Source organism: Podarcis cretensis, assembly GCF_951804945.1.
Source record: "Podarcis cretensis genome assembly, chromosome: 15".
Lineage (NCBI taxonomy): Eukaryota > Metazoa > Chordata > Lepidosauria > Squamata > Lacertidae > Podarcis > Podarcis cretensis.
Window position 1 is genome coordinate 16,015,740 of NC_137185.1, and position 25,573 is coordinate 16,041,312.

The 25,573-nt window shown below is 50.9% G+C and overlaps 2 protein-coding genes across 4 annotated transcripts in view; both read left to right on the plus strand.

The window, feature by feature from the left end:
* VPS37D (VPS37D subunit of ESCRT-I) overlaps positions 1–25,573 on the plus strand; it is a 103,403-nt gene that overhangs the window by 73,291 nt on the left and 4,539 nt on the right. The gene's annotated exons all lie outside the window — the stretch shown is intronic.
* The window catches only part of STX1A (syntaxin 1A), a 39,195-nt gene continuing 22,979 nt past the window's right edge, over positions 9,358–25,573 (plus strand). For all 3 annotated transcript variants that reach the window (XR_013833310.1, XM_079954602.1, XM_079954603.1), the window contains exons 1-3: positions 9,358–9,477; positions 19,925–20,002; positions 20,889–20,988. Coding sequence is in view for 2 of the 3 variants with exons in the window: in XM_079954602.1 (XP_079810728.1) it covers positions 9,367–9,477; positions 19,925–20,002; positions 20,889–20,988 (289 nt within the window). In the remaining variant the exon portion in view is untranslated. The remainder of the gene's footprint in view (positions 9,478–19,924; positions 20,003–20,888; positions 20,989–25,573) is intronic.

Sequence of the window (25,573 nt, forward strand, 5' to 3'; positions counted from 1 at the left end):
TAAAACATTTTTTAAAAAAGCAGTTCCCTAGACAGGTTTGCCTTCAGACAGCTCAGGGTTCAGATAACTCCATACCCTCCAACATTTCTCCAATGAAAATAGGGGAAAGTGGGACATTCTGGGATTAAATCAGAAACCAGGAAAGCTTCTCTAAATCAGGAACGTCCCTGGAAAATAGGGACACTTGGAGGATCTGGGAGAGCTTGCTGGATCAGGCCAAAGGGGGCCCATCTAGTCCAGCATTCTGTTCTCACAGTGGCCAATGAGATGCCTCTCCCTTCCTGTGGTCTCTGGCATTCAGAAACATTGCAGACTGTGGAGGCAGAACATAGGCATCACCGCCAGTAGCCATTGATAGCCCTCTCCTCCATGAATTTGTCTAATGCTTTTTTAAAGCCATCCATGTGGATGACTCCAGTGGCAAGGAGTTCCATAGTTTGACAATGTGCTGTGTGAAGAAGTACTTTATTTTATCTGTGCTGAACCTTCCGACATCCAGTGTCATTGGATCTAGTTCTAGTGTTGGGAGAGGAGGAAAACTTCTCTCTATCCACTTTACCCACTATTTTACAATGTGAACACTGGAGCACATTGTCAACAATTTGCAGCAGCCTTCCCCAACCAGGTGGACTCCAGCTGTTCTGGACCACGACTCCCACCAGCCCCTGGTCATCACGGGGACACCAAAGATGGGGAAGGCTGCTTGGAAAGCATATGTGAAATTGACAAATCTCCACCAAAACAAGAGGAAGTGATGGTGGATGAAAACCAGCAAGGCATCTTTGTCAATTACCCTGGGCTTCTGGAGAGGTGGTTCATTTCAACTAAGGGTTTATCCACTTCTGCTGCTGCCCCCCCCCCCGAGAAAACCACTCTTTAGTGCTTAGTTGGACCAAACAGCAATTCCGGTTTCCTCCAGATTAATGTTTGCTCCAATTTAGCACTAAAGAGCAGGTTTTCCCTGGGAAAGTAGCAGGACAAGGGGGGAAAGGTTTGGAAAGCACAGAACAAGCGGAAGTGTCAACAGGCATATCCTTTTTCAGAAGGAAGGAAGGAGGCAACACGGATGCTGAAAACATCTACAAGCACATACAGGACAATTGCATCTTACGCAGGGGTTCGGTCCCAAGGGTTCCACGTTTACACAACAATCACATCCAGGCAGCGACCATTTTGCACAGGTTCAAGGTAAAAGGTAAAGGTACCCCTGCCCGTTCGGGCCAGTCTTGACAGACTCTGGGGTTGTGCGCCCATCTCACTTAAGAGGCCAGGGGCCAGCGCTGTCTGGAGACACTTCCGGGTCACGTGGCCAGCGTGACATCGCTGCTCTGGCCAGAGCCAGAGCCAGAGCCGCACACGGAAACGCCGTTTACCTTCCCGCTGGTAAGCGGTCCCTATTTATCTAGTTGCACCCGGAGGTGCTTTCGAACTGCTAGGTTGGCAGGCGCTGGGACCGAGCAGCGGGAGCGCACCCCGCCGCAGGGATTCGAAACGCCGACCTTTCGATCGGCAAGCCCTAGGCGCTGAGGCTTTAACCCACAGCGCCACCTGCGTCCCAGGTTCAACTGATACACAAATGCCAATGTGAGAGTCGTTTTGGACCCAGAAGAGGGCAGAATGGGGGCGGAATGAGGTGGAATAGGCTTATGTGTACCCCGCTGACGTGGGGGGGGGCAGGAATGCGACCCCCACACAAATCAGGGGTTGCCTGCAAACCCTTGGAGCCACCTCATGGCTAGCAGGTGAGGGGGAGAGAGAGAGAAAGAATTCTCCCATCCTCCCAGAACCAGAAGGCTCGAGAGCTCTTTTTGCATTGGGGGACCCCAAGTGGGTCAGGCATACAGTACCGTATATATAACTTTTCGGCTCTCTGCCTTGCTTGCTGGGCAAGGCCCACTCAGCACGCTGTCTCTGAGATACTCACATGCGATCTCCCGGGAACTCGGACGGTCCCACAATATCTCGCAAGAGTATCCTAGGGCTGCTGCACTGAGTGGAACTTGGCCCTTTTGCAAGGTAGAGAGCTTAAAAGCTATTTTCGTGACAGGTAACCCCAAGCGCATCCGGCACAGAAATAGCTTTCAGGCTCTCCGCCTTGCTTGGATTTCACTTGTGTGATTTCAACCTTGGTTGAATTTGCTCAAATTACATGCGTGTAAGGTGTGGCCGTTCCTGTACTACTTGGCAACAGTCACAAAGCTCACCCAATTGCTGGGACAACCAGGTTTAGAAATTGGGTCACCACCAATCAGGCTGTGTATCTGCAATCCAGGGCAAGAATGCCGCCCCGTCAGGCTGGCGGTGCTGACAAATATTCTGTGATAAGGAGCAGAAGCAAGAAGACATAAATTTTCAGAAGGGCAAAACCAGTGCTGTTAAGTCTGTAAAAACAACAAGGTATTATGGCACCCTAAAGACTACGTCAGGGTTCATATTAGTAGCCTAAAATGCAGCGAGGTCATCCTTGTTCCCCGTTTCAAGTCACATTTGCATGAGGAGGGGTGCAAAAAGGTCTTTGTCCAATGCACATTGCCTGTTTGATTTCCCCACACCTGCAAACACCCACACCCTGGAACTCCTGTTCACAAAAAGAAAAAGAAAATCATTTGAGCATGTGCAATGGCTGTCTCAAGTGGGCACACCTCAGCTTAACAGGGAAGTCTTACGTTTTCAAATTGGATGGAAGCTGATTTGAGGGAAGACCCATCAAACTGCAGCATTTCTCTGGAAAGTACAAAATAGCGAAGAATTGTGAGCACACATTTTCAAACGCCAGCAGAAGGGTGTTGGAGCTTGAGGAAATGGTGAGATGTACACCACCTAATGCATTTATGGCAGCTTCACCCAGGGAAAGCTAACACAGGGCCCTCCAGATGCTCCGAGACTACAGCTCCCAGCAGCCCATGTGGCCAATGGCCAGAGATAATGAGTGTTGTAGTAGTCCAACAACATCTGGAGGGCACCATGTTGTGGGACAGAATCCTGACAAAGTAGAATCTGGGGAGCTCCTCTGGCTTTGATGGCTGCTGAGAGTTGCACCAACATCTGAGGGGGCCATAGGCTTCCCACCCCTGCTCTTAGGATCCCCAGCTGGGCCAAATATTTTTGCCTCTGCGAAGAGCTCATCAGGGATTGAACCCAGGTTCCTTCTGCATGCAGTATGGAGTCTCCATGTTGCGATCAATGCCTGGCAATAATAAGACCTCTCCTCCCTCCTAGCAGTTGTCGTTTTAAAGCAGTTGATAGCTCTGGAACACCCACACCCTGGCCCCCAACCTAGATGGCTTTAAAAGAGGATTAGACGAATTCATGGAGAAGACAACTATCAATGGCTACTAGATATGCCCCCACACTCAGAGGCAGCAATGCTTCTGAATATTGGAATACTGAATACTGGCTGGAAGCCAGAGAAGGGGAGAGGGCTCTTGGGCTCAGGTCCTGTTTGGCAGTTTCCCACAGGCATCTGGGATGCTGGACTGGATGGGCCACTGCCTTCATCCAGCACACTCTTCTTCTGGACTCATGTTCAGGTGTGGGCCAGCTGTCATTGCTGCACCTCGTGGCCACGAACGCTTGAACCAGTTATGAGCTAATTTCTTTCTGCCTGTCCTAAGCCTCTGCTGATGTGTCACTGGGAGGATGGATCGGGGGGGGGGGGCAATGTGGGCCCTGGCAGAGAATGGCGACAGATGGCAAGTGGAGGCACAAAGGAGCCTCTGCAGAGCGGAGGGGGCAGCCCTCTGGAGCAGCTGGAGGGGGGGCAGTGGAGAATCAAAGGGAGCCCTCCTTTGTCAAGAAAGCAGATACAGGGACCTGTCACCCAGGTGAGGGCAAGCGCAGAAGAGGCCTCCTCCAGCAGGCTCCAGGGCTATCATTATGGGTGGTGTTGCCATGGTGCCACGTGAAAACAGACGCCCCCCCCCCCCGGTGTAAGGCCCCAGGGTTGCGTCAGCAGGACGCACATTGGCTGACTTGGCAAAAGACCAGGCTTGAAAACGTACCCCCTGGCAGTGCCAGGCATGTGCCTCTCCCCATCACCCCTCCACTCCAGCCCCACGTCTCCTAAGCATGGGGCTGCAGGCCGCCAGCCTGGTGGGAAATCAGAATATACAGTTTGGAGACAGCTGCTTTGGGAATTTCACCTGCAGATCATAGAATCGTTTAACTCTGGAAGGGACCCCAAAGGTCTTCCTAATTTTAGTCAGAATCTCCTTCTTTGTAATTTGAATCCACTGCTTCAAGCAATGGCGTAGCGTGGGTTGTCAGCACCCGGGGCAAGGCAAGTAATTTGCGCCCCCTAACCCATGGATTTGCGCCCCCTAGCCCTAACCCCCAGATGTTGCGGCCGGCCCCCCCTGCACCCCCCACGCTACGCCACTGGTTGCATTCATGCCACCTTGAGATTTGTTTGATTATTGTTCTCATTTGACACCATCTATAACTTATTTTTGGCCCGTCTTACTCATATTTGGGTAGAATAATAAACTGTTTCATGTTTATGTCCCTGTGCATCTGATTAAGAATGAACACAAATGGCCTTGCAAAATGCAGGCTATAAGAACCAGAAGACAAGCTTTATTTCAGACAGCAAATATGACTCAGGCACCCAACAGACCCCTCCAGATCAGGAAAGCTGCATTTCGTGGAGTGGTGGTGATGTCGGGAGCAGAGGCATAGGGGGGGAGCAGAATCCTTTATTTGCTCACTATTTCCTTGCTGGGACACAGGTGGTGCTGTGGATTAAACCACAGGGCCTAGGACTTGCCGATCAGAAGGTCAGTGGTTTGAATCCCCGCGACAGGGTGAGCTCCCGTTGCTCTGTCCTTGCTTCTGTCAACCTAGCAGTTTGAAAGCACGTCAAGTGCAAGTAGATAAATAGGTAAATAGGCGGGAAGGTAAACGGCGTTTCCATGCGCTGCTCTGGTTCGCCAGAAGCGGCTTAGTCATGGTGGCCACATGACCCGGAAGCTGTACGCCGGCTCCCTCGGCCAATAAAGCGAGATGAGCGCCGCAACCCCAGAGTCGGCCACGACTGGACCTAATGGTCAGGGGTCCCTTTACCTTTTTATTTCCTTGCTGCAAATTGTTCCTGCTGGAATTGGCATTCTGATACACAGAGGTGTAAAATCCAAAATGGCAGGTCCCCAATTGACAGGAGACATGACTGACCAGAAAGTGAGCTGCTCTGCGACCCAAGAGGAAGCACAAGGAGATCCATTCATTTATAATTACAGAATTTATATTTATATCCTCCAATTGGACATGGGCTGTAGCTCAGTGCTAGTGCATCTAATGTACGCATTTTAGTGTCTTCCAAAACAGCTCCCACACAGAACACCTGAGGGTCATCCAGCCCTGATGGGGCCAGGCTCAGGTTCTTAGGCAAGGTCGCCCATCAGCATTTCCTTGGGTTTCGCCCCACCTCATTCATAGCCTTCATTGTTGTAAAGGCTTTTATTCTAATCCTCTCTTTACGCCTAAGGGAGACTCCTTGCCCTGCTTCCCTGGTTCTTATTGACTTGATTTGTTTCCTGAGGCTCGCGGGACTTGCGTCTGTCACTCTCCAGCCGAGACACTCCTCTGCAATTGTGGGAACACCTTGTGCCACTTACATATATTCTAGGATCGCAGTGTTGGCTATCCAGACAATCTGGAACCTCGTGGCTTTGTTTTAGCGAGAGGAGGAAGGCCGCCTTCTGCGAGGGACAACACCCCCCCCCCCTTTATAATCTAATTCAGTTAAAGCAGAAGGAACCTTTGCCAGTTCTCCCACCGCGGGAGGGAGGCAGATTATTCCCCCCCCCTCCTTTTCAGGTGGGCTGTTGATTGATTGGAAATATTGCTCCCTCGCCCCCTTTGAGGGTTTCAAAGTCCATCAAAGGGCGGCTTACAGGCATCGGGCCATTAAAAACGGAGAGCGGAGGGTGGGCTAGGAGCCTTGGATTTTTATAGTACTAAAATCAGCCTCGCCCTTTGGGCATTGGGGAGGCTTCGCCTGCAGTCTCCAGATTCCGGCCCCCATGAAGGAGCGGCCAAGCTCTTCGCTGCTATACCCGCCCTAGACATAGGTTTCAAAAATCGAATATTGGGAAGGGGATGAAGCCGGGAAGAGACTTTCTTCCTCCACTTTGCCTTGGGTTGGGAAAGCGCCATCTCCCCTCCAGAAGGAAGCGGGGAGCCCGGGCGACTCTTGCCCCCCCCCGGCTGCCCGTTGGCTCTCTCTTGCAGTCCCGGCGGGCAGGCGGGCGCTCTGCACATGCTCGCGGAGCCTCTTTCTCAGCTGTGCGGGGCTTCCTTCCTGGATCTGGTTTTCGTCGGAGGAGCGAGGCCGCGGCGCCCTCAAGCATGTGCAGAGGGCCGCGGAGAACGCGGGCGGCCTTTCCCCTACGCGACTCCGCCTCCGCCCGGGGTGGCTCCCCGTCCTGGGTCCCTCCCCCGATGGCCGGGAGGAGGCAGGCAGGCGCGCTCGGCCGTGCCTGGCTCGGAGGACCAGCCTCCCTCGACGGGGCGCTCGCGGGGAGGAAGGGGCACGGCGCCGGCGCTGTCGCCGACTGGACGGCCGGCCGGGATCGCCCAGGGGGAATCGGTGCTCTGCACGTGCTCCGGGGCTGGCTGGCCGCTGCGGGGAAACTTCACGCACCGCATTCTGAAGTATGGGCGACGCAGCCTCCGCGAAGGGCTCGGCGCCGTCGGAAGAGCCCTGCGCGGCCCAAAGCTTGCTGCACTGTCCCTCCCCCAGATAGTCCCTCCCTCGCTCTCTCTCCGCTCCGCACACTGGGCGGCGACCCGGCAGCTCGGATTCGCAAAGCCAGCACTGTGAGAGAGAGTGTGTGAACCAGGTAGGGGCAGAGAGCTGCGAGTGCGCCCCCCAAAATGTTGCGCCCGGTGCGGCTGGCACCCCCTGCACCCCCCACGCTACGCCACTGGCTTCAAGTCCTAGCCAATGGAGCAGAATAAAACAAGCTTGTTCCATCTTCCCTGGGACAGACCTTCAGATGGCCACAGATGGTTGAATAGGGCATAACGTGGATTTATAGCAGGGTTAGGGCACCTCCGCCCTGTGGGTCAAATCTGGCCTGCCAGGCAACTCCATTTGTCCTACAAGACCATTTGGGGGCAAGCCACACCCACCTGCTACACACCCCACATTGTACAGTAGTACCTTGGGTTACATACGCTTCAGGTTACATTCGCTTCAGGTTACAGACTCTGCTAACCTATAAATAGTACCTCGGGTTAAGAACTTTGCTTCAGGATGAGAACAGAAATCGTGCTCTGGCAGCGCGGCAGCAGGAGGAGGCCCCATTAGCTAAAGTGGCGCTTCAGGTTAAGAACAGTTTCGGGTTAAGAACGGACATCCAGAATGAATTAAGTACTTAACTCAAGGTACTACTGTATATGACACCAGGTGGGGGGCATGTAAAGGAAAAATTGGGCTTTTGCAGGCACTGCTGACCCTTGCAAAACGCTTGACAAATGACTGGTTCAGCCAGCTCTTTAAGCCATCTCCCTCTCCCTACACTCCGCCAGTCAGCTTGGAAATGCATCAATTGCCTGATGCCATTATAGCATCAGATGATTTGACAGGTGGCCAGGACCACCCACCTGTCAAAGCAGGGTCCCGCCTACCTGTTCAATTTAGCCCAGGGCATTGGTGGGGGAGAGAAAGATCTGGCCCGTTCTGGATCTGTAAGAAATCAATATTTCAGTGTGGCAGCACCTACACTTTGGAAGCTACCAAACAAACAGGGTTGTTGTGAAGACGGAAGAAATGAGGGGTGCAAAACGTTAAGAACACGGGAAGAATGATAGTAAACTAATAATTCGTGGAGGAGAGGGCTATCAATGGCTATTAGCCAGGACTGCTCTGCTCTGCCGCCACAGTCAGAGGCAACAATGCTCCTGAATACCAGCTGATGGAGACCACAGGAGGGGAGAAGGCTCTTGGGCTCAAGTCCTGCTTACAGGTCTCCCACAGGCATCTGGTTGGCCACTGCAAGGACAGGATGCTGGATTAGATGGGCCATTGGCCTGATCCAGCAGGCTTTTCTTATATCCTTAAGACAAATAAATATATTATCCGCAAAGATTCTGCAGGGCACGCTGCTGTACTCTCCGCGACCAGCAGGTGGCAGAACACCAGAGCACATCTTGCTACCGTCTCCCTTTGTGCTCTTTGGGGACATAGATCAGGGAGCGCCATCCCTAGGATTCTTGCACTCATGGCAACATGCATGGAAACGAGACATGTTATGGGTTGCCAATTTCTCGACCAGCCATTGCCGCTGCGTCTTTCAACCGTGGCTTGGTGTGGGTCAACGCCAGCCCTGGGGTGCTCTTGACCTCTGGTCAGTTGGCAGCCAAGGCTAGGCAGCAACCCAGCTAGTCTCATTTTGTGTCCCCGCAAACAATTCTCTGTATTTGGCCTTTGACTCTGATGATCCATAATATGCATTCAGTTTCCCATTCCAGAAATCCCAGCACTCTGCCTCTGAGCATGTGCAGAGGTTTTTTTTTATCAGAGGGGAACAGGCTCGTTTTGCAAAGGCAGCTCCTAATGGTGGGGGATGTAAACGGGCCACTGCGGCCAGCCACTGAGACTGGCCAAGGTGGTAGGGAGTGGGGAGACTTAAAGATGGAAGCTATTTGCTTCTGATCTGACCAGGCCTTGCTGAAATGGGGTTTTGAGAAGGCTGTTGGGTTATTTGTACACAGGGCTTGTGAGAAAATACAACTCAGGATACAGTAATAGAATTGTAGGGTTGGAAGGGACCCCAGGGGTCATCTAGTCCAACCCCCCTGCAATTCAGTTTAGGGAAGCAGCAATTGCAAAGGGAAGTCACCTTGTTTAACCCCTTCTTTTCCTTCTCCCCCATGCTGACCAAGCTCACCTGCTCACAGTCAATGTACACACACATGTACATGCATGCGCGCGCACACACATACATACACGCATACATACTCACACACGTGTGTTCCTGAGCTTCTAACAGCCACAGAAACTAGCCACAGCTGAAAGCTTTTCCAGGCCTAGAAACGACTGCCCCGCCACTCCCGCCGCAAGGCAGGTTCCTCTTTCAGGCTCTCTGAAGCTTAAAAAAATAAGCTGGGGCCCACTGAACCAGACGGAGCTTGCTGCAAACTAAACCTGTCGAGGAACTGAGCGTGCCTCTGAGCGTGTAGGGAGTGCAGGCGCCCCGAGCAGCTGGCGGGGCGGTGTTCCTTTTCTCCCAAAGCGACTGGAGAATTAGGTGGGGGTTTCGCGCGGCTCGGGCTCCCTCGGGGAGGCGGCCGTAGCGGAGTGGGCGGACGGACAGACAGACAGGCGGGCGGCCGCTCCCCTCCCTCCTGCTCGGGCTCCCGCGCATGTGCCGCCCCCCCCCCCCGCCGCCGTCGCGGCTTGCTGCTCCTCCCTCGATCGCCGCCCAAGAGAGCGGAGCCGGAGCCATGAAGGATCGGACGCAGGAGCTGCGCACGGTGAGCCCCGTCGGGGAAGGGGCCGCGGGAGGGAGACGGGGTGGAGCCCCAGCACAAGGCTAACAGGGAGGGGTCCCCTCCAACCGTGGCCCCTCCAGCCTTGCCCCCTCCGTTTGAAGCTGAGCGAACCTCCCCGTCGAAAACGGATCCAGCGTAGAACCGGAGGGGGACGACAGCGATCCCTCTTCATAGGGCGGTGCCGTCCATGGATGCATGCGGCGGGGGTCGTGGAACATTTTGCCCCCCCCCCCCCCCTCTCAACTCTCCAGGGAACGGACGACACGGCTGTGCCCGCTCCTCGCGCCTCCATATCGCCTTGTTGATTCGTGGGTGTGGGGTGGAGAGATGGGGGGCTAGCTGGAGGGATCGCCCCAGTTCTGATCTGCAGGAACAAGGGCGGCATCTCGGGTGCGGATCTGGTCTTCAACCCCTGGAATTGAGAATGATGAGGCACACTGCCCCACGCCCGCCATCTCTTTTGAATTCTCTTGGGGGTGTATATGGGGGGTTGACGAAGATTAGACCCCGTCCTCCTCCTAGGGACGTAGCAGCGCGCATCTCTGGGACGTCAGAGGGGAGAGGGGGCTCCTGAGCATCCGCAGAGTGCCTGCTCTATCACCCTGAGGGCGTGGGATGAACCAGGCTCTGGTGATCTTGTTGGCCACCACAGCCCCAAAGGGAAAGGTTGCTAATGGGAAGTCCCATTGATGGGGCCAGCTGGGGTGACGTTTCTTCCGGCGGGGGGGGGCTTTTACTCACAAATAGAGGCTCTTTCTGTCTTCACGGGGGGGGGGGGGGCTTTGCTCCCGGTGAAGGGTGCTCAGGAGTGCAGCCTTAACATGGCTGTTCTTTACTAAGGGGGCTGCTTGAATTCTGCCAGCTTGTTTCAAGCACCTAATTGTATAATTGTTTAACTGATTTTGGTTGAAAGCCGTAACTTTTTTGAATGACAAGAAGGGAGCCGTGGTATGTTGTTTTCCCAAGCGGAATTTTCTTTCTGTGCTTTTTTGCCTCTAACAAACGCAGGCATCTCAGGTGGCTGCCCTCCTGGTCTTCGACCCCCTAAAAAGGAACCTGCTTGATACAAGGAACAATGCATAGCTGCCACCCTCTCCAAAACTTTATTGTTTTTGTTGTCGTTCCTGTAATTTGGGGATGGGAGACTTCAGATGCTAGACTCCAACTCCCATCAACCCCAGCCAGGGAGGATGACGGGAGTTGGAGCCCAACGATGGGGGGGGGGGGCTACAGATGTCCCCCCACCCTTGCTGTAATGCACAGCAAATTTCTCCAGGGCAGGCAGGGGCAAAGATTGAAATGGAGACCTGTGACTCTCTGCGTGCTTGAGGGCTAGCACCTTAAAAGTCACCTGTTGAGCATGCAACACCTGTTGATACTGTGCAACGCTCTGTGGCTTCCTTACGAGGAAGGTTGGTTGTGGATTTAAGGAAGGGGCGGTCTGGGGATGGATTCAGGACGTTGTTTCTTCTTTAGGAGAAGCTAAGAAAACCTACCCACTTTCCAGTGAAAGGAAGTCCTGACATTTATGGGTTTTGCTGCATTCTGATGGCCCCAAAGAATCGTCAAATTGTAGAATTTGAAGGGACCACGAGGGTCATCTCAGGCCAACCACCTGCAATGCAGCTATCTTTTTGCCCAATGTGGGGCTCGAACCCATAACACTGAGATGAAGAGTCTCGTGCTTTACCATCTGAGCTATCCAGGCTCAACATAGGCCGGTGGTTAGAGCACCTGCTTTGCATGCAGAAGGTCCCAGGATCAACCCGTGGCATCGGGTATGGACAGATGCCAGCCCAACATCCTAGTGAGCTGCTGATAGTGTGGAGCAAGGTTTCTTGGGATAGATCAGTTGGCATAGCATGAGACTCTTAATCCCAGAATTTCAAGAGTTGTGGGCTCCAGCCCCACATTGGGGGAAAAGATTCCTGCATGGTTGGACTAGATCATGGGTAGGCAAACTAAGGCCCGGGGGCCAGATCCGGCCCAATCGCCTTCTCAATCCGGCCCGCAGATGGTCCGGGAATCAGCGTGTTTTTACATGAGTAGAATGTGCCCTTTTATTTAAAATGCATCTCTGGGTTATTTGTGGGGCATAGGAATTCGTTCATTCCCTCCCCCCCAAAAAAAATACTCCGCCCCCCCCCCCCAAGGTCTGAGGGACAGTGAAGCGGCCCCCAGCTGAAAAAGTTTGCTGACCCTTGGACTAGATGGTCCCTTCCAACTCTGACTTTCTATGACTTCACACCACATGGCCCCCTGTGCCCTCCAGGTGTTCTTGAACTACAACTCCCATGAGCCCCTGCTTCCCCATCCGTGACGCAGACAGCGCTGACCTCTGTGGTCCAGCGGCTGCCTGACTCAGCAAGGCAGTCCAACAGAGGTGCCTAAACCCACGAGCCATAAGGAAAGCCTGCTGGATCAGGCCAGTGGCCCATCTAGTCCAGCATCCTGTTCTCATAGCAGCCAACCAAAATGAAGCCCATAAGCAGGTCCTGACTACATGAGCCCTCTCTCCCTTCCTGGGGCATCCAGAAACTGGTATTCAGAAGCATCAGAGCATAGTCACTGTGGCTAGTAGCCATCGATAGTCTTCTCCTTTTCCATGAATTTGTCTAATCCTCTTTTAAAGCTGCCTAGGTTGGTAGCCTTCACTGCCTCCTGTGGGAGGGAGTTCCATAGTTTAACTGTGTGCTGGGTCCTTTCTTTTAGCTGTCTGAAATCTTCCAGCGCATTAGAGGGTTCTTGTTTCTGAGGATGGGCCAAGACTCGACAGTCGCTGGCAGGGATCTTGGCTAGATGGATTGAGGGTCTTCTTTTGCACAAATCATCCTTGACTCACAAATCATCCTCGTAAAAGAGGTCATGGCTGCTTTTATTTCTCATACAAATATTGAGGCACGGGGGGGGGGGGGTCACTCAGCGCCACTGGCATATGCAAATATCTGGCTCATTTAAGACTACAAAGAACCTTTAGTCTCCATGATGGAACTCACAGGTGGAGAATACTTTTGTAAATCTTTGTTATTTGCAAAGGGAATCTTCGTGTGAGTTAATATTTTATCGACCCTTTAGAGCTGTGCAGTATCTTTGCACTTTTGTCCTTCTAAGCTAAGCTGTGACACTTTTACGGTTTATATTTTTGATTCCTTTGTTTTCTTCTCCCCATCGCTCTTATTTTAATCTTTCAGTTTGCAGTGCGCCTCCCTAGGAGAATCAAGGCCCCTCCCTGCTGCCTTTCCCTTCCTAGGTGGGTTTAAACAAACCCCAGTTGCTGTCTACTCAGCGCCCCCTCTTCTGTGCTCCAGCCCTTCTATTCATCCAGAATAAATTTCTGCTGTGGAACGGAAAAGCCACAACTTGCTTCGAGCAAGGCCTGAGGGGGAGGAGGCTGGGAGAGCATGTTGGTTGTGGCATTCAGATCGAGGAATGAGTAGTAATGAGGCATCCCAGAAAAGGATGTCTCTGCTTGGCCAAAGGTGAACCAGAGGGCACCTGAGGGTCCAGCTTCAGCCTCCGTCACCTTTTGGGGCCTGCAGACTTCCCAGGAAATAACATAAGAATCTACTGGAATCAGGCCAGTGGCCCATGTAGTCCAGCACACGGTTCTCACCTTGGCTGGCCAGGTGTCCTAATGCAAACCCCACAAGCAGAGTTTGAGCCCGATAGCCTTCTCCCTTCCTTTGGTTTCCAGCAGCTGGTTCTCCAAAACGTTACTGCCTCCAATCATGGAAGCAGAGCAAAGCCAGTCCTGGCCTAGTAACCCTCAATAACCCTCTCCTGCACAAATTTGTCCAATCCTCCTTTAAAGCCAACCATGGTGGTGGCTATCGATGCCTCCTGTGGCAGTGAGTTCCATAGGTAAAGGTAAAGGTAGCCCTGCCCGTACGGGCCAGTCTTGACAGACTCTGGGGTTGCGCGCCCATCTCACTTAAGAGGCCAGGGGCCAGCGCTGTCCAGAGACACTTCCGGGTCACGTGGCCAGCGTGACGAAGCTGCTCTGGCGAGCCAGAGCCGCACACGGAAACGCCGTTTACCTTCCCGCTGGTAAGCGGTCCCTATTTATCTACTTGCACCCGGAGGTGCTTTCGAACTGCTAGGTTGGCAGGCGCTGGGACCGAGCAGCGGGAGCGCACCCCGCCGCAGGGATTCGAACCACCGACCTTTCGATCGGCAAGCCCTAGGCGCTGAGGCTTTAACCCACAGCGCCACCTGCGTCCCAGTGAGTTCCATAGTTCAACTAAAAAGGTACTTCAGTCTGTCCTCAGCCTCCAGCTTCCAAAGAATGTTCATGCATTCCAGTGTTATGAGAGAGGGAGGAGAGCTTTTCTCTATGCACTTTCTCCACGCCAGGCATAATTTTATAAGTGTCTTATCATATTGCCTCTTCTCTAAGCTAAAAAGCCCCAGATGCTGCAACCTTTTTCATCACAGGGGAGACTCTCACTCGCCTATCAGGCATGGCCAAACTTGGCCCTCCAGCTGTTTTGGGACTACAATTCCCATCATCCCTGACCACTCGTCCTGTTAGCTAGGGATGATGGGAGTTGTAGTCCCAAAACAGCTGGAGGGCTGAGTTTGGCCATGCTCTAGGTCAGTGTTTCCCAACCTTGGGCCTCCAGCTGTTTTTGGACTACAACTCCCATCATCCCTAGCTAGCAAGACCAGTGGTCAGGGATGATGGGAATTGTAGTTCAAAAACAGCTGGAGGCCCAAGGTTGGGAAACACTGCTCTAGGTCATTGTAGCTGCTCTTCTCTTAACCCTTTCCAGCTCTACAATGTCCTTTTCAAGGGGTGGCAGCCAGAGAGGTTTCCCTTGTGTCACTGTGCGCCTTTAGGTAGCCTTTGGCACCTCGCAGGTGGAAAACATGGAAAGTTATGGAAAATATTCTTCCTTCTTTCGTTTGCCTGCCTGCTGTCTGGCTTATAGGGGTAGACTGCCTTTTCACATGGTGGCTCTGCTCTTTGTTGCCGCATAATGGGTCTGGAGTGGTGAGCGCCGCTTTGCACAGACACCTGCGTGATCTGGGACTCTGCTTTTGCTGCCAGCAATGAGTTCAAAACGTTCGCTGGCCGCTGGCTTCGTGACTTGCTGTGCGTCTCCTCGGGGAGAGCAGATGCTTGACCTTTGCTCCGTGTCTAATGGGACCGGGTTGGCTTGCTTGAAAAAAAGCCTGTTAACTGGGCTAATTGGCCAGCTCTGCCTCCTTTCCTTTGGGGTGTGCTATTCTTAGCCCAGGCTGCTCAGCGAGGCAACTGTTCCCTTTCGGCTGCTGTGCCAAATGTCCCCCTCGAAAGCAGCGCAGCTGAAGAACCTGGAAAGCAAAGGGGAGACGTAAGGAGAGATAAATGGACCACTCCTGGCAGCCTCCCCACCCCCTTGCATGCCAGGCTGGATGCCAATGATTCCAGCAGGAATTTGTGGTTGCTTCTCGGCTGGTTTCAAAGTGAGGAGGTGCATTTTCAAAGGCTTGTTTATTATGCATCTCATAAAATGTATACACACCACTTGATTGTAAAAAACAACAACTCAACAACCCACCTCAGAGTGGTTTGCAAAAAAAGATAAAAGAAAATCGAGGAGGGAAATGCAGTACTTCAAAACATACAAAAAGTTAAAATACTGAAACAGGTTACAATTCATATCGGTGTTTCTAAGTGTATGGGCAGGTTTGCCTAAACAAGAATGCTTTTAGCCGGTGCTGAACGGAATATAGTGAAGGCGCTTGCCTGATGTCAAGAGGCAGGGAGTTCCGAAGGATAGGTTCTGCCATACTAAATGACTGAATTCTTACAAATGCGGAACAGGTGTCCTGTGGCACTTGTAACAGGGCCAGCTGTGCCAGTTTAAGCGGCTGAGCGGGCAGAAGTGGGGTAAGGCGATGTCGTAGGTAAACTGCTCCCAAGTTGTTAAGGGCTTTATATACTAATAGTAACACCTTGAACTTAGACTCATAGGAGATCTCCAACTGGTATAGATCTCTGAGCACAGGAGTTATCATCTTCTTCTGCTTTGGCGATCACTCGTAGCCAAGTAAGATTGACTTCCATAAACACGGTTTTAACAATGAGTCCGTAAGTGACTGTGGAGGCCAATTCTGGATCCACACGTCCTTCCACAGTGGGGATGTTGGTTTCCGGGTGGGAGTTGATCACGGTGTGGATTTGCCAAGCTTGCCTTCCTCTCAGCACATTTTTCCCTTGCGTCCTGAGAGTTCGAGCATCTTCAAAGCCCATGACACCTTTGGTAAAGGAACAGGAGGTATATGCTGACAAGAACTCACCCCAGTTTATGCTGCATCAGAATTGCTAACAGCAGCTTCTGGAATCAAGCACGAGGGAGGTCCCACATTGAGGGTTGCATGTCTCTTTGAATTTGTGTCCAATATTCGTTCCAGATTAAAGGCCTTTTTTCTGGATTTGCTTTCTTTGCTTACTCCCCACTCCCCCGCCAGCACCCGGATACGGTCATTGTCAAAGTCTTGCTGCAGTCTAGCCAGTGTTTTCTGTGATGTGGTGATTTTCCTCCCACCAATACTTTTTTAAAAATTTAATTGGAACACCAGCCTGTCTGGTATGGACACACATCAAATGCCTGTGAGATTTTTTACACACACACACACCCTGTAATCCTGCGTGTTTAAGTAAACTGTTTCCAAGTGCTGGCCATTTTATTGGTTATTAATCACACTTGGGGGGGGTATGTCTATGTCAGTTTCTCTTCTCACCAGGGGGTGGGGTTAATTAGGGATTTCCTTATATTTTTCATTTTTAAAATGGGAGAAATAGTGCTATTTAGTTATTTTTTCAAAAAAGAAAAGAAAACATTAATGCAGGGAAGCAAGTACTGTAATTAACTCCCCCCCCCCACCAGTGGGAACTGAAACTGACAATAACCCAGTTTGCACATCACAGTAAACCTTAGACAATGATTGACTGTAACTGCACTAATCTGGGTTGTTTCCTCCCTACTAGCGCACAGATCTGCAATCCCAGGCATTGTTTTATGTTCAAACTGGGGGTCTGGGTTTGTTTTGCGCCGAAGAAACCACAGTCTGTAGCCAGCCTACTTGCTGCCTCTGATAGTGGAAGCAAATTGTGGCTATTGTGGCAAGTAGCCATAGGTGGCCTCATCCTCTGTGAATTTGTCTAATCGTCTTTTGAAGCTGTCCAAGTTGGTTGTCAGTCCTACATCCCACGTCAGTGAGTTCCACCCTTTAACCATGCGCTGCCTGAAGAAGTACTTCATTTTCTCTGCCCTAAATCTTCCAGCATTCATGCAGAGAATGTTTTCCACATCTCCCTTCTCTATGTACCATGCATAATTTTGTATGCAAGGGGCTTCTTGGCAATGAAGTGCTCTCTCTCACTCTTTTGAGGGGTGGTCTTGTCTCCTGTGTGCCACATAGGAGGGTCTTGGCAGCTGCTCTCTGTGGAAAAAGGCCCCAGTTTGAAACAATAGCAGATAAAAATGGCATAATAGGAGAGGTGGAATTAATTGCAGGGCGGGGGGTGGAGACGCTGGGAGTGCAGGTGTGTTTTCCATAGTGCTGTCGAACGAGGGGCCGCCCACCCATTTGGAAACACCCACCCACCTCTCGAAGCATACCTAGTTCCAAGGATCCTAGCTTAGCTGATGTTCCTCTGCATTCATTCTTTTGGATGCTTTCCAGAACTTTGCTTTTAGGTGTCACACTTGTCAGATTCGTTTTATTTTTATTTACTTTCTAAGTATACACCCTGCCTTTCAGCACCCGAGCTTTCAAGGCTGGGGAGTCTGGAGGGGAGTCAGACTGGGAGAAAGGGGGTGGTCTCAGCCACACAGCATGATCTGGGAGGGTTTAGGGTTCATCTATATTATGCATAGTCTTTAGGGATGTGGGTGGCGCTGTGGTCTAAACCACTGTGCCTCTTGGGCTTGCTGATCCAAAGGTCGGCGGTTCTATTCCCCGTGACGGGATGAGCTCCCGTTGCTCTGTCCCAGCTCCTGCCAACCTAGCAGTTTGGAAGCACACCAGCACATGTAGATAAATAGCTACCGCTGTGGCAGGAAGGTAAACATCGTTTTTGTGCACTCTGGTTTACATCATGGTGTTCCGTTGCACCAGAAGCAGTTTAGTCCTGCTGGCCACATGACCTGGAAAGCTGTCTGGACAAACACCGGCTCCCTCAGCCTGAAAGCGAGACAAGCGCCGCAACCCCATAGTCGCCTTTGACTGGACCAGGGGTCCTTTACCTTTACCTTTTTATATTATGTATAATTTTAGGGATTGTTGTTGATATGCACTCCGGCATTAAGTGTTGGGAAATGACAACGGACATAATAATCCCTGGCATCTCCAGGCAAAGGCAAGTGACCTGTGCATGCCTGCTCAGTCTGCTGTATAACAGGTGCTGCTGCTACCTGTTCATAGAATTGTAGACTTGGAATGGACCCTCAAGGCTGGTGAGGGGCGTGGCCTAAGAAGAGAGGGTGTGGCTTAGAGAGAGGACCTATGGACTGTATTTGGCACTTGCTTATTATAAGCTTGGCCATTGTATAACCCCATTACTATCATTAACCTCTCTCTGTGTGTGTTTCTTTATTTTGAACAAAATTCTTTTCTGGCTATACTTTTACATTTTCAAAAATGTAAATGAAAGTGTGTTACCTCTAAGGGGGCAATGCTAATTTTAAAAAACTAAAAGGGTGGGGGGGCATTTTGGCAACTCCTGCCCCCAATAAAGCAGAAATCTATACTTTTGTTTCAGCTTTTTTTTTTTTTTACACTTCATGGGTAGTAATGAGGATTTGTGTTAAAATGAACAAGTGCATAGTGCTTGATTAATTCTTGTTGTTATTTTTTTGAAATCATCATCATCATCATCATCAAGAATTGCTTGCAATTTATTCTTCCCCAAACTGGACCTTCCCCACCAACATCAGTTTATAGGTGAAAATGGAACAAGCAAGATGAACATATTGGGGGCGGGGGGGCGGGGAAGGTATCCCATATCCCTGATGGGGTCTATTGCAATTCTGCTTGCATCATGCAGAAGAAGAACAATGATTTATTAGTGCTTGGGAGCTGCCTGTCTGGAAACGGCTGCTGTCTGCGCTGAGAGTAGTTGAATGAACGATGGGCACTCAGTGCAGAGGTGCAGTGGATGATGCCCTCCCCCCACAGGAAGCAAATTGAAAAGAGGAGGCAAGCCCAGAGCAGAGTCACAGCCTGCGACCTCTGCTGTGAACTACTAATTTGGGCCTGTGAGAGCCTTTAACTTTTTATTTCTCCATTTGAAGATGGTGCATCTACTGTGTCGATATGGTTAGGATACTAGCTTGCACGGTATCCTCTGATGCCTCTCTTCCTTGGGGCCAGGTTGGTGCTGGAGAGCATCTGCTTTCCATGAAGAAGGATGCAAGTTCAGACCCCAGGGCCATCTCCAAGGGCTGGGACCGGAGAGGAATCCCTGGAGAGCTACTCCCACTCAGTATGGACGATAGTGAGCAAAATAGGCCAGTGGGTCAGCTCAACATTAAGCACCTGTTCCTGTTTAAATCAGCCTTTTATTCAGCTCCATGAGGACTGGAATCTTGCATTGTTTTTAATGAAAGGGGCAGAGCATTAGACTAGATCAGTGGTTCCCAAAGTAGGTGGTACTGCCCCCTGTGGGAGAGGGTGGGATTACTACATCGATTGCTATATACCTGTACAGTGGTACCTCAGGTTAAGTACTTAATTCATTCCGGAGGTCCATTCTTAACCTGAAACTGTTCTTAAACTGAAGCACCACTTTAGCTAATGGGGCCTCCCGCTGCCACCATACCGCCACCACACGATTTCTGTTCTTATCCTGAAGCAAAGTTCTTAACCCGAGGTACTATTTCTGGGTTAGTGGAGTCTGTAATCTGAAGCGTATGTAACCCGAGGTACCACTGTATATGGACATTTCCAGCACAATCTCAATATGTACTTGTAGCTTAGTAAAGAACACTTTTTGTTCAGTAAACTAGATGTTTGTGACCAAAATATTGCTGCTAAGAGGCAAGGAGTCAGCAGGGGGCGCTGGCGGTGTAAATGACTCTCTGACTTTGAGAAGTTGGCATCGATGGGTCAAGGTAACCAATGTTGTTGAATTAATTAAATACCGTAGTTGGATTTTGAAGAAATGTGCAATTAATTGTTGCTGAATTTTAGTGTGGTGTTATCTTCCGTAGTGGGTCATGCAAACCGCTGTTCTGAAGGGTGCTTTTTATGGAGTAGGGTAGGGGGCACTGGGGAAGAGTTCTTGAAAACAAGGGGGCAGTGGCACAAAAAAGTTGGGGAACGCCTGGTCTTGGTGGTCTCCAAAGGAGTCTGCAAGGTGCAATGTCCCGAGGGTTCCTCCCCTTCAGAAGTCTGTCCCAGAGGGTTTCTTTCATTCAGGGCATTTTGTGTCTTCCAGGCTAAGGACAGCGACGATGACGATGATGTCACTGTCGGAGTGGATCGGGACCGCTTCATGGACGAGTTTTTTGAGCAGGTGAGAAACCCCATTTAGTTGCACGAATTTGTCAGGGAGTCAATTATTTGGCCTCTTCCTGCAGATCCCCCCCCCCGCCGCTGCCGCCGCCACTAGTCGCCCCTTTGCTTCTTCTTTGAGCAACTAGGTGCATTTTTGGCGTGGGGGGGTGCACCTGGCAGGAAAAAGTTGGCACGGAAGGCACTCGCTGAATCTCTAGTGGCATGGCGTTCCACAGGAATGGGCCAGTGTTGTGAACAGCCCTGAGATCTACAGTTGAAGGGCGGTCCAAAGATTTTAAAAATTATTATTATTATTATTATTATTATTATTATTATTATTATTTATACCCCACCCATCTGGCTGGGTTTCCCTAGCCACTCTGGGCAGCTCCCAACAGAATAACAACAACAACAACAACAACAACAACAACAACAACAACAACAACAACAACAAACCGACAAAATATCAAACATTAAAACATCAAACATTAAAAGGGTTTCATTGCTGTCAAATGAGTTTCTCCAGTTCCAGGGAACAATGTTCCTGCAGAGATTCTCGGGGATTGAACTGGGATAGAAAATTTCAGGCAGTCCCTGGAGTAAGTCTTAACTGAATTCAGTACTGCTTATTCCCATACAAACTGAGTTAAGATTGAAGGTTTAGCTGAGGCCTTCTCCCTGGTTGCTGTGGGATGAAACCAGAGGCCTGCTTTTTACAGAGAACTATGAAGTGAGGGGAGCAGTAGCAGCTTGTTGAGGGCTTTTGAAATTAAAACAGGGCCTCTGATGCAGGCCTTGTGGCAAGTCCTTTTTTTGGCGATGCTGGGGTTTGATGTTGGAAGACGCCCTTGTCAAAAGCCAGGGCATTCCAAGCTCTCTGCTCACTCTGGCCCTCCTTCCTCCAGGTGGAAGAGATCCGGGGGTTCATTGACAAGATCGCGGAGAATGTGGAAGAGGTGAAGCGGAAGCACAGTGCCATCCTTGCGGCCCCCAACCCCGACGAGAGTGAGTAAGGCTGCCTTGCCTCTTCTTGGCTGAAGTGGGGGGGGGGAGCTTTTGCCAGTGGATGGGGGCAGATGTCTCCCCCAACAGTGAATATCCTTGTTTCGTGAAAACAAGCCCCTTTACTACAGCTCAAGTTGCGACCATAGAATCATAAGAGTTGGAAGGTACCTCCAAGGTCATTTAGCTCAACCCCCTGCAAAAGCAAGACCCCCTGACAGATGGCCACCCAGCCTCTGCTTAAACACCTCCAATGAAGGAGAAACCACCACCTTTTTTTTTTTTTGCAGGGTGGCACTTTCCCTTTAAACCAAGTGGGGAAGGAGCTCTGTCAGTTAGCTCAGTTGTTTGGTGTCAACATGCAGAGGACCGGGAGGCCAGCTGGCTAGCCCCAGCTGGGCCTTCTCCTTCCAACCATCCTGCTGCGAAGACCATCAGCCTCTGCTCCAACGTAAATCAGCGACACGGGCTTCAAAGCCAGGGCACACCATCAGCAGATCAAACTGCGCACACAGAATAGGCATGAGGCTTGTGAAAGCATGCTACAACTACAGATTTATTAATCATAAATCAGGACAAAGAAACATGTTGTCTCTCTCGTCTTCTCAGAGAGAACGGAAAAAGCAAAAGCACAACGGAAGTTCCCAGCAAGCTGTGCTGGAATGCAAACAGACATGTGACATGCGACAATTCCACACGTCTGCTCCTTAAGGTGGAATGTAAATCTCAACAGTTAGAGCATGGTGGTGATAACACCAAGGTTGCAGGTTCGATCCCCGTATGGGACAACTGCCTATTCCTGCATTGCAGGGGTTGGACTGGATGATCCTAAGGGTCCCTTCCAACTCTGAAATTCAGTGGTTCTGTGGTTTCCATTTTGTAGGGGAGTGGTCCACTCCCTGCAAGAAGCTCCAGTTCCTCAGGTTACCCACCAGCACCGCAAAAAAGACTTTCCCCTCACTTCTTTGCATAAGGCATCGGCAGCGGGGTGTGTGTGTCTCTTCTCAGGTTTTGCTGCCCCGCGTGGATCTCTGTGACTTGTTTAACCACGGCCTTCCAAACAATTGAGCTCCTGTGGCAGGCTGGGGTGCTGCATAAATATCAATTAACTCCCTCGCCTGTGAGCGCATTAGGGGAAAGTGCTCAGCAATTAGCTGTGCCTTAATTTAGCCGGTGGAGAGGGAGCGTGACACTCCTGTGGCTCTAGCAGGGGCCCTGCTAGTGCCACCATGCCAGGCGTTACAGGTGGCACTGGAAGGGCAGGGCAGGATCAGATTTCCTGCCCGACCCAGGATGCCAATCCAGTTGGCCCAGATGCAATCGGAACAGTTGCTTAGCAAAGGGTGGAAGCGATGAGGGAGAGGGGGTACCATTGAGGGGCACCCCAGGGTCATTTGCCATATTCATGGGCATTCGATGCAAGGAGGGGCTCCTCCAGACGACCTGTCTATTGAGCATGCACAAAAGGTTTGTGGAGGTCAGACTGTCTCCGCTTTGTACTGAGCATTTAAAAACATAATTTGAGCCTGCTGGATCAGGCCAGAGGGAGCCCATGTAGCCTAGCATCCTGTTCTCACAGTGGCCAACCAGAAACCTGCAAGCGAGATCCAGTCACAGGAGCTCTCTCCCCCTGCCCTCCCCTCCTATGTTTTCCAACAACTGGTGCTCAAGAAGCAACATTGTGGAGGCAGAGTTAGCAGTCCTGGCCGATAGCCATCGATAGCCCTCTCCGCTATGAATTTGTCCAAACTTCTTTTGAGCTATGAAAAGTCCTTAAAAAATCTGTCCTGAATCTCCCAACATTCCGCTTCATTGGATGTCCAAATGTTCAAGTGTAATGAGAGAGGGAGGGAAATCTTTTCCCTATCCGCCTTGTCCATGCCATGCATAATTTTATAAACTCCAATTATGTTGACTCTTAGCAAACTCTAACCTAAATAGTCCCAACGCTGCAACCTTTCCTTCATAGGGGAGTCGCTCCACTCCCTTGATCATGGTGGTTGCCCTTTTCTGAACATTTTCCAGCAACGGATTAGTGATTCCAAAGGAGGCCTTCATCCCACATCCATTCTGATTTGCTTCCAGGGCGTTTATGCATCTTCTCATTAATCCCTTGTTTGTCCCACATTTTCCGGCACATTTCCTCTGTCACTTTCCTAACTGCAAAAAGTTCAGTGTGGTTGAAGTGGATTTGTGGTGCTAAGGCAACAAAACGCTTTGGTCCATTTTTGTTTCCTGGGATGAAATGGGGTTTCAGAGTTTTTAGGGGTTTTTGAATGTCTTATGTAAATTTTCTATTTCATTGTTCTGTATGGGACAATGACAATAAAGATATCGTATTCGTATGCACTTATGCAAAATACTGCAGGCTCTGTGAACCAGAAGAGCTTTGCATTAGGAGAAAGGATGGCTGGTGTTTGCTTCTTTGAAGCCCCCTTAGGGTTTTCTCCTGCCTGCAAATATTTTTTTATTTTCACAATAAGTGAAAGACCAGTAAGACCATATTTAACAACCCCACTCCACCCCAGCAGAAGCACCAAAACGCCTAATTACATTTAACTTCCGAGCCATTTCCATTTTTAAACAAAGGTATCATTGCACAAGTTGCCACGTGTCCTCGGATGCCTATAACCATTTTCTGTCGATATTGCAAATTACAGTGGCAGAGCACCGGCTTGGTGTGCAGAATGCCCCAGCTTCAACACACACCCCCATTGCATCTCCAGGAAGGGCTGGGAATATCCCCTACTTAAAACCCTGGAGAGCTGCTGCCAGTCTGTGCTGACAATACTTAGATGCTCTAATAATCTGACCTGGTATGAGGCAGCTTTCTGTGCGTGGGATGGGGATCTCTCCGGCTTTCCTGCCTCCGGTGCAGGGTGGCTGCCCCCAGCAGCTCCTTCTAGGCATATCCCTCTTCCCGTTCCCTCCCCTCTTGCCTCCTGTATTCCCTGCGTGGGTGAGTGCCGGAGGTTTCTGTGTTGGCTGCCCCCTCTGTCGCTTCTGACTCACTGCCGCGCTTCTCTTCTCTCCCTGCTTTCTCCTCCTCCTCCGGAGATTGTTGCCATCACCCACACAACCAGTTCCTGCCTGCTTACTCCATCCATACCCCTATTAAAAGTGGTCCCTGAGTGCTCCGCTGTCCTTCATTCCAAGGAAACAGAGCCCTGGGGAAGCCCTGGAGTTTCTCAGCATTGGGGTGGCATGGAATGCTGTTACTCCTCAAGCTTTGCTAGGTGGCTTGCCTATAGCCCTTCCTCCCTCTTCTCCAGGATAACATTCCCTCCACATAATTGCTTTCTCCATTCACCGCTGGGAGGGTCAGCTCCTTCCATGCGCAGTCAACATCGATCTTGAGAAATTGCAGCCGCCCTGCCCACCCGTTCGAAAGAGAGCTGGCTTCTCCGGGGACCTCGGGATGTTATTAATGAGCTTTGGGTCCAGGCGAGTCAGGCGAGAGGATGGAAACAGCCAATTTTCCAGCACCTCCGCTGTGGCAAGATGGAAATTGCACCCCTTCGGAGTGCGTTGGCAAACCTGGAGATGGGAACGGGCTGCTTAAGGAAGGGAAGGAAAATGCCTTTGGGGAGGGGGCGCTGTTGTCAAGCTGAGTGTGGCGCTTTATTCTGGGGTGGTTGAGGGCACTGAGCCCTTCACGATGAATAGGTGGCAATCCTCTTTGTCTCTGCCAGCATAGAAACACAGGCCTTTTTCCGGGCTGCCCCTTGGCAGCAGGGTTGCCCGACATTTTCCTTTCCTTTATTAGCTGTGATTCTGATTGGACTAGATGAACCCTGGGGTTCTATAATTCTATGATTCCATTACAGTCTCTTCTCCTGTAATTTTAGTTAGCAGCCGCCTGATAGGATGCAAAGAGCAAGTCAGTGGATGCTGCTGTCCTCTGCATGGAGGCAGCGGACAGGGGAATGATGGATCTCCAGGTATTGTTGTTTGAAGGCACCCCTCAGCCTTTGCTGTTGGCCTTGCTGGCCTGGGACTGATGGGAGATGGAGCTCAACAGCAACTGGGGGGCGGGGGGGGGGCAAAGGGCCCAAACCCCTGCACTGATGACTGAATCTCCTCGATCCAGCAGGGAAAGGGTAGCAGACCACCTGCCTCAGCCTGATCAGTATAAGCCAGTTTCCTATATTCCTGTTCAAACCAGCCATTAATTCAGAGCAATGAGGGCTAGAGTCTTGGGTTGTTTTTAGAGGAAAGGCCACAGCTCACTGGTGGAGCAACTTCCTGTCTATAGGCCCTGTCCTATTCTATTGCTTCTTGTTGACTGCGATTTTTTGAGTAATGGTAGGAATGTGATATTATATTAAGATTGCACCATCGTAATATAAAACACCCAGGGCCGCTGCACTAACGGAAACAAGCATCTGGGATTCCCTCTCTCCAAGTGTGTGTCCCACACCGTCCCCAAATCTTTTGTGGGGGGACTCAGAACAGATTTAGGGGCTCTGCGTGGGAAGGGAGGGAGTTCTGTCATGGAAGGAAAATCCTCAGACTCAAGGCTAGGCTCTTGAAGTCTTCTGAGAGCTCAACAGAGATTAAAGATAAGGCATTCTCCGCTTGAAATGAG